At 43.0% G+C, this 9332-nt stretch overlaps 1 protein-coding gene across 2 annotated transcripts in view; it reads right to left on the reverse strand.

Annotated features, from left to right (window-relative positions):
• The window catches only part of IRAK3 (interleukin 1 receptor associated kinase 3), a 47475-nt gene extending 40398 nt beyond the window's left edge, over positions 1-7077 (reverse strand). For both annotated transcript variants that reach the window (XM_073900702.1, XM_025882810.2), the window contains exon 1: positions 6614-7077. In XM_073900702.1, the coding sequence (XP_073756803.1) occupies positions 6614-6908 (295 nt within the window). In that variant the 5' untranslated portion in view covers positions 6909-7077. The remainder of the gene's footprint in view (positions 1-6613) is intronic.
• Positions 7078-9332: the final 2255 nt, after the last annotated feature.

The raw sequence follows: 9332 nt of genomic DNA on the forward strand, positions 1-9332 counted from the left end.
AGGGATGGTAAGTGATGTGGGGACAAATAAAGCAGGAAAGGGGCATAAGGAGCATGTGGGGTTGTCAATTTTTAAAAAGTGGTCATAGTGGATAATAGTTAAAAACACAAAGGAAGTGAGGAAATAAGCCTCAGGGTTACCTGCAGGAAAAATGTTCCTTGCATGTCCCAGGAGAAGCCAATGCAACTAGCGTGGAGCAAACAAGAAGGAAGTGAGAGAAGCCATGTAGGACTTTGGGGCTTACTGTGAGACAGGAAGCTACTGAAGGGTTCTGAATAGGACAAAGATATAATATCCTTTGCATATAGACTTTAGCTCGCTGGCCACCATGCTGAAAAGTGACTCGAGGAGGGCAAGGGCAGTAACAGAGAGCCCAGTTAGGAGGCTGCTGAAATTATCGAGTGGGATCTGATAGTGGTTTGGGCCAGGATGGTGGTGGCGGCTGTGGTAAGAAGCAGTCAGATTATTAGATAGAGACCGAAGGCAGAGTCCACAACATAAGACTGAGAGACAGGATGTGGTTTGTGAGAGAAAGCAAGAAGTCACAGAAGACTAATATTTTCGGCCGGAACAAATGAAGGATGGGGTTGCCATTAGCCAAGATGGGGAAAAACTTTGGTGGAGGGAAGCATTTCTGGGCTGTTAAGTTGGAGACATCTGTCAAGTAGGCAAATATAAGAGATGGTGCTGATGTTGGAGAGAGAGAGACCCAGGCTAGACACGTGGCAGTTATTAGCATATAGATGGAATTGACAAGATAGTGGGTATAGTAGATAAATAGAAGAGGTCTGCGACTGATCCCAGGGGTACTCGGGGAGGTCAGAGGGATAAAGAGGAACCTGCAAGAAGAGAAGAAAATAAAGAGTGTAAGTTCTAGAAGTTAAGAAAGTGTTTTGAGGAGGAAGGAGTGATCAACCGTATCAAATAAGAGGGAACTGAGAACTGACCTTTGGATTTAGCCACTGTGACCTTGGATGAGAGGTATTTTAATGGAGCAGTGGGGGATGAAAGCCTGATTGGAGCAGGTTCCAGAGCGAATGGAGTGCCTGGAATATAAATATCCCTTTTGCAGAATTTTGTCTTAAAGGGAACACTACACCAAAACAAATGATGTAATATATGGTGATTAACATAACAATAAAAAATTAAAAAAAAAGGGAACAGAGAAATGGGGTGGTAACTTAGACTAAAAATAAGATCTAGAAAGAACACTGTAAGATGGGAGAAATTCCATGGTCGTCAAAAGAACACAGGCTCTCCTCCACTCTCAGGGAGGGGAAGCATCACTCTTCATTCCTTAAGTGTGGGCGGCACATAGTGACTTTCTTCCAAAGAGTATGCAAAGAGGGGAAGAGAAAGTATATCAGTGTAGAAAACCGACAGATAGGACCTCAGCTCTGGTTAACATCAACAGTGTTAAGTTATGTAAATAGCGGGTACCCCTGATGTGATGTCATGAAAATGGCACTTTACCTCTGCAGTCTGCCTCTCAAAAATCCATAACCTCAGTCTAATCATGAGTAAAACATCAGTGAAATCTCGGTCAAGAGACATTCTACAAAATGGTGGACCAGTACTGACCAATACTGACCCAGTACTCCTCAAAACTGCCAAGGTCATCAAAAACTAGAAGAGTCTGCACAGCGAAGAGGAGCCTAAGGATACATGATGACTAAATGTAATCCTGGATGGGATCCTGGGAGAGAGAAGGGGGGTTAGGAAAAAATGAGGGAAATCTGAATAAAATATGGACTTTAATAATAATATATTGATATTGTAACAAATGTACCATACTAATGTAAGATGTTAATAACAGGGGAACTGAGTGCAGACTATATGCAAAAGATATAAAAGATGAGAACTTTTTGTACAATCTTCTAAAGTTTTCTGTAAATTTAAAACTGTTCTAAACAATAAAGTCTATCTAAACTTTTTTTTTTTTTTTTAAAGAACATAGGCTCTGGAGTCTGACCACCTGATTAGAATCCTAGTCTCCACTTTACTAGACTATGACTTGAGTTATTTAAATTCTCTGAGAGTCAGTTTCCCTATCTATAAAGTGGAAATACAAAAAGTATCTACCTCACAGAAGTTTTGTGATAAATGACATAATCCATGTGAAGTGCTTAGCACACAGCGTCTGCCAAATAGTAAGCACTATACAGATGGCAGCTATTATTATTATTATATTATTTTGATTCTTTATCGAATATTCAAAGACACACTTAATTTGACTTTATATTTAATTTGCTTTAGGTGATTAATAATAATTTCTAGGATAATTTTATTTCCTTTTTTGAGAGGAAGACAATTGAATACAACCCATTATAGACTACCTGTAAAAGGGTTTCTCTCTCAGCATATCATAAGCCTTGAAACATGTCATGGTGTGAACTGCTCCAAACAATTTAATTCAAATACCACCCTATGGTAATGTAATGAAATGACTTGTTACCAGAGGCTCTGTTACCACATCTGTAAGGTAGTATAAGATAAGTAACATTTTCAGTGTGGGCTCCTCCTTTCATTACAAAGCCATAAAATCATAATCAACCAGAGAATGTAATACCTTGTGATTTATTATTCTTAATAACCATTTGTGATAAAAGTGATTTGAAGAATAAATGTAGAATATGTTTTTTTTTAAACTTTTTTTTTAAGGTGGCGTCTGGGTGGCTCAGTCGTTAAGCGTCTGCCTTCGGCTCAGGTCATGATCCCAGGGTCCTGGGATCGAGCCCCGCACTGGGCTCCCTGCTCCAAGAGGGAAAGCCTGCTTCTCCCTCTCCCACTCCCCCTGCTAGTGTTCCCTCTCTCACTGTGTCTCTCTCTTTCAAATAAAAAAATAAAATCTTTAAAACAAAATAAAACAAAAGAAATACAGATGGCCAACTGACATATGAAGAGACGCTCAATATCACTTATCATCAGGGAAACGCAATTTATTTGACAGAGAGAGACACAGTGAGAGAGGGAACACGAGCAGGGGGAGTGGGAGAGGGAGAAGCAGGCTTCCCACTGAACAGGGAGCCCGATGCGGGGCTCGATCCCAGCACCCTGGGACCATGACCTGAGCCGAAGGCAGATGCTTAAAGACTGAGCCACCCAGGCGCCCCAATACATAGACTATGTTTAAAGATAAAAAACAATTAAGTGGAGAAGTGAAAGAGTGTGATAAAATAACTGGTATATTAAGATGCTACTAAAGAAGAGAATTTGGCCTAAGCAATGGCTCCCAAACCAGGCTGTGCATCAGATTCACCCTCTGCAAAACACAGAAAGATGCTGGATCCTTAAAGTAGACCTGCTGAATCAACAGCTCTGGGGGTGGGGCCTAGGCATTAGTATCTTTATTTTTTTTAAAGATTATTTATTTATTTATTTGAGAGAGACAGAACCTGAGTGGTGGGGTGTGGGTGGTGAGGAGCAGAGGGAGAGGGAGAAGCAGGCTCCATGCTGGGCAGAGAGCCTGACGCGGGGCTTCATCCCAGGTCATGACCTGAGCCAAAGGCAGACACTTAAACCGACCGAGCCACTCAGGCATCCTGGCATTTGTATCTTTAAAGGATTGCACAGATCATTCTGGTTTGTGAAGGACTAAGCTGCCATATGATCTACCTTTGTCAGAGCTGCCTTTGTAAATACAGTCTGATATTCACCATCATCAAGAATCATGATCAGCTTGAGACAGGCTTACCTATTACTCTTGCATTGTTTTCTACATGGAATTTTGGAGACTCTGTATCTTCAGGCTCTCCACTGTCCTGAGCATAAAAGGGGCTGTCTCCCTGCTTCAGTCCTCCAGGACTCTCCCCTTCACCCTCTAAGGTCAAGTTTTCCCTCCCTGCACCTCTTCCTGTCTTTCTGCTTTCACTGTGCCAATAGGGAAACTCAGCATATTTAACATGGGCAGTTGCCTTCAACCGCCCTGAACTGAGTCAGGCTTCCCTTCTGGCTGAGCCAATAATTCATGAAGCAGCTGCTCTGTTCTAGGTCTCCTTTCAGAGCTATGTAGTCTAGCTATGTGCATAGTAAATTATAGCTGGAGAATCAAGGAACAGACATTTTAGATTCTTCTCCTACGAAAGAATATATAAAGGAACAACGGCCAGACTCTATATAAAAACAGAAAAGTGACCCACAACACGCATCAGCCAGTTCAGGATGCCAATCTAGTATATACAGTAACTAGTCCAGGAAGTCATATTATCATCTGTAGCAGCTAATCCAGGAAGCCAAACAATAATCCCCGCAGCAATCAGTCCCAAATAGTTAGGACTTAATTAACAACTGCCACTTCCCTGATTTTTGCCCCTGCTTCCAATTCAGGACCATCTGGAAAAAGCCAAGTATGCACCCTACACAATTACATGGAATGCCTCCCTGCTAGTTAGCCTGTCCGTAGCTTCTCCATGCCAACTGCCTCCAATAATGGCAGACCTGAAGCCTTCTTTTTTCCACTATCAAGCTTTTCCACTCCCCACTTGCCTTTGGGTCTCCGTCAAATGCAAGTGATGGTGGCTGGCTCCCTTGCTTTGAATAAATAGTCTTTGCTTGTTCTCATTTGGGTGGTCTTCATTAATTTCCACAACTAGAAAAAAATGGGGCTGCATGTTTGAAATGGCTCACTGAATTGTTCTTTCATGGCTGAAACGAATATACTTTAGAGAGGCTCTGAGATGTAGCAGAAAGAGCAGAGCAGTCAGCACTCGTGAACTTGAGGAAGTCATGGTCTGGAAGAGTGGCTGTGGGTAAGGGAACAGGCAGTGGATCCAAACTGCCATGATTCAAATCCTGGCTCTGCTACTCCTTAGCTGTGTCAATTTGGGCAAGTGTAAATTAATGTGTACTACAATTTCCTCATCTGTTAACACATTGGTGTTGATAATAGCACCTGCCTCACAGGGTAACTGTTAAGTGCTATATAAGACAACCCATGTGAAGTGTGAATGTCTGGATTTCAATGCCTAGAGAGAGAGAGAGAGAGAGAGAGATAAGGAGGGAGCAGCAATACTGGGCTGGACTTCCTGAAAAGCAGCAGTGACATGGGACTGAGGACTAACTGTCCCTCTTAGATGGGACATACGCTCTTCCATTTTCAGTCTTCATTCTGTTTTACACATTTATGATAGCTACCTGGCCCCACTGACCACCTGTGGACTGGAATAAAAAGATTATTCTGTCATGAACATAGTAATTCTAGGAAACCAGTGGGTGCTAAAACTGCCCATGCATCCATTTCAAAAAGATCTGGTGTGGGAAGGATCTTATCCCTCAAATGCATATTCTATGTGTTCCATAAGTCAAAGAGTCAAGTATTCTTTTCTGACATTTTTACATAAGGGTCATACTTTAAAATTACAGAGCTTATAATATATAAACCATTTTCATTTTTTAATTTAAATTCAATTAATTAACATAGAATGTATTATTGGCTTCTGAGGTAGAGGTCAGTGACTCATCAGTCTTATATAACACCCAGTGCTCATTACATCACATTTCCTCCTTAATGCCCATCACCCAGTTACCCCATCCTCCACCTCCCTCCCCTCCAGCAACCCTCAGTTTGTTTCCTATGATTAAGAGTCTCTTTGGTTTGTCTCCCTCTCTGATTTCACCTTTATTTTTTCCTCTTTCCCTATGATCCTCTGTTTTGTTTCTTATATATACCTAGAAGCCCGATGCCACATTCCACAAAGTGTGACCATATTGTTCGTCAACAACAAAACTTTTTTTCTCATAGGTCTTCTGCTATTCTTGCTTAAAAAAAAAAAGGCGATTTCAGAGAATTAAGGCTAAGCTGTTCTGACATGACTGTGTTTATTTTCAACTAACATTAAATGTGTCATCATGGAAGATCAAATCGAACAAAAGTGCCAGTACTTAACAAAACAAAGATATTTTTTCCTGAATTATTTCTGGTGGTCACACTCAAGACTTCCAAAAGGCAGTTGCTCAACTTCCCAATGACTGCTTAAAATGGTTTTAAAGCCAACTTTCTAGATTGAAATAAAAAGACATCATCTAGCATAAACCTTCATGCCACAAATTGGATAAGCAAGAAATATTTAATTAAGAAAATTGGGAGCCACATTAATGACAGATAATATTTTACTTTTCACCTGAAATTTAACTAAGATGGGCACTTGGAAGTGCACTGAAAACACCAAAGGATAAAATTAAAGGCATAAATGTTTTAATATAAAAATTATATTCTAGGGTGATTTTGCAATAAGAAGACATCACATAGGCGTTCTGATTTAAAATATTCTGAACCAAGTAAGGCACGTACAGTTGATAAACATTAGATGGTTTCATGAGGGTAGCTGCTTTTCCCAAGCCTCCGCTCCCTTAATCTTGCACAAGTACCCAAAGTGTCTTTGAAAGAGAAGGGGGAGCTCATCTTCGGGTCTCAGGGAGTATCTGGGTACCTCCCAGGGCGAGGAATGCACAGCTTCCCCGTCGGAAGCCCCCGGGAGGCCGCTCTGTCTTCTCGGTCCCAGACCCGCAGAGTTGCCCGGCAGCGAGCGCGGCAGGTCGGACCGAGCATGCGCGCCGCGGCCCCGCCGCCCTCCCCCCGCCCGCTTCCGCCGCCGCCTCCGAGGGCCGCACTCACCCAGGCCGCGCCAGCCCAGTTCGCCGTCGCAGCTGTCCAGGACAGAGCAGAGCTCGCCCAGCAGCGCGGGCGGCAGGTCGAATAGGAGCGTGTGCGCCGTGAGCGCGCCGCGGGCCCCACAGCAACGCGCCGCCGCCGTCCAGGCCATGGCTCGGCCGCCGGAGACCAGTCGGAGGAGGGATGCGGAGCCCGGGCCTCGCCGCGCCCGTGAGGTGCGATTACACAACCGCGGAAATCCTGCTTCCACGATGGCGGCCAAGGCGGCCGAGAGCCCCACAAGGGGCGGGCCCCACATGACGCAAAGCGCTGCTCGGCAGCGATGCCCCTGCGGACGCCCGGCCTGGCAGCGGGGTCTCCCTGTCTGCGTGGCCCCTCTCACAGGCTTTACGTTTTGAACAGTTCTTTTCGTTGCTCTGGGTATTGGACGCGACTGGAGAGACAAAGCAGGGAGCGAGAGCTGGGCAAAGACCAGGAGGGCAGAACTAACGGAGGGGAGTCTACTACGCCTTCTGCCTGCCCTGGCCTGGGCTGTCTTCTGGCCTGGATGGACAGAACACCTGCCATTACTTCTTTTAAAATGCATTTTGCTTTACCCTGCCAGAAAGCGATGTTTATTGAGGAACAGTTGGAAAACCCAGAAAAACTGAAAGAAAAAAATAATCACTCAGCTGAAGACAACCATTCAAGAGGTTTGGCACCATCTTCCAACTTTTCCTGAAGTTGAACAGATAAATGTGCATATATGAAGGGATTGTTGGGAAAGGAAAAAAGAAAACCAACAACAGGAAAACAAAAGAGAGAACAAAGCAAAGGTTGTGCTCATTTTTCTTCATGAGGTTGCCCATTCTCCATATTGCTACTTAGTTTTACTACATTCTTTTTTCCCTGGGCTTTCTTGACAAAACATTGTTCCACTACTTTTTCCTTCTTCAAAGTGTTTGACAGAATCGTTTGCTTTCAACATGGAGTTTAAATAAAACTGACTTGTTTTTGAAATATTCTATCGTATATGCTGTAATATCCCAACACAGGCATGATACAAATGCTGATAAAAAGAGGAGATGCTTTGAAAGTGGTGAGAAAAACTCAACCTTAATGACTGTAGAGTGGACAGTTGCCATCAACCGAAGAATAGCAACCCTATTTGAAACCTTTCAGATTTGTACTCTTTGGCAATGGTGCCCCTTAGAGACCAACATTTGATGATACACTATCATTTTGTACCCCTACCCCTACCTGAATTTCCAGGTCGTTCTCAGCTAAAGTATACCACAAAATACACTTGAAAATTAATAAAGACAATACTTTTTGGACAAAGGTTTCTATATCCCTTTGTTCAAATAGCTAAAATTTTATTGTCGATCTGAACATGCTTAAGAAGCCCTATACCTCTCAAAGGGACTACCTGAATATACTGAGCAACAGAGGCAGGATACAAGTATTTGACAGCTATTAAGTTGGTGAATTGGTAGAAAAGGGGATCCAAACTTCAACTCTCCTACTAGAGGAACCAGGAATCACTGTCGCTGAGTCAGTCAACATGGCCTGCTTTTCCAGATCTTCTGATTTACAGAGAAGCAAGAATTGTATGTGAAAGCCAGATTACGTGAAATCTATATGGGTTATGTGAAATGTCTTATATTTTCAATGTTGGCATTTAGTATCAGACCATACTCCCTCCCTATTCCTTAAAACTGCCTTTGACTTTTGAATTTTAAACCATCCGGTTGTATCACTCACTGCTCTTCAACTGTCGCTGTCATCCACTGCTCTCCCCCATCTTAATTCTTCCCTCTCGGTTTTAGACTAGCTCCTGCTCACTGCAGTTTTCTCCAGTACTAATCCTACCTTAATCTTTGGTGATTTGAGAGATTTGTTGAGCAAATGATGATCTTTCCAATACCCTGTCCTCCCAGTTCTTTGACTCATCCTCTCTGCCAATAATCGTCCCTTCCACCCTATTTCAGCCAGTTGCTCCCATGATCATTCCCTAGAACTTGTCATTATCGATAACCACGCCTTCTGTAATTTCTATTTCATGAATCCACTCTCTAAACACACCTCCTGTCCTTCTAGGGCATTCCCTCTAGTACTCTGACCCCAACAATCCTTCCCCTTCATCAGGATACCAAATTGAAAATCTTGCCACCTCTTCTCTGGCCCCACCCTCTTGATGTCCTTACTTTTCTCTTTATCCATAAAGTCCACAGCCAATTTTTACAGTCCCTCTCTTGCATATGCTTTCCATTCTCTTGCTCCTCTCTGGCTTTGTTGAGCTCTCTTAACAAATCTGCCATCCTGATTAGATGCAATTTTCTAATTTTGGGCTCTGTACCCGTGTACCAGAATGTAGCTGGGGGTGGGGTGGGGAATAAAAACCTGTTGATTGGACTCAATTTAAAATCAAAATTGTGACTTTCATATTGGTCCTTTATACTGCCAGGCTGTTGCACTATGGGCCTTTATCCCATTTACTCTGTTGGTCCCCTTTACAACTGTTTTACACCTTCTCTTTTCTCAACTCCCATTACCCTCTCCTCCATCCTTGCGCTCAGCTGATGATCTTGGGAGTATTTATTAAGAGTACTGATGTATCAGAAAAAAAAAACACAAAACGTCCACAGAATCTCAGCATCACCATCTATCTACCTACCAGCATCTTAACAGACATACCTGCCCTCCCTCCTTTTCCATAGGTCAATTGTGTAGGCTCCTATCT

This window comes from Callorhinus ursinus, unplaced genomic scaffold (assembly GCF_003265705.2).
Source record: "Callorhinus ursinus isolate GAN/ISIS: 27379988/994484 unplaced genomic scaffold, GSC_fseal_2.0 scaffold14, whole genome shotgun sequence".
NCBI lineage: Eukaryota > Metazoa > Chordata > Mammalia > Carnivora > Otariidae > Callorhinus > Callorhinus ursinus.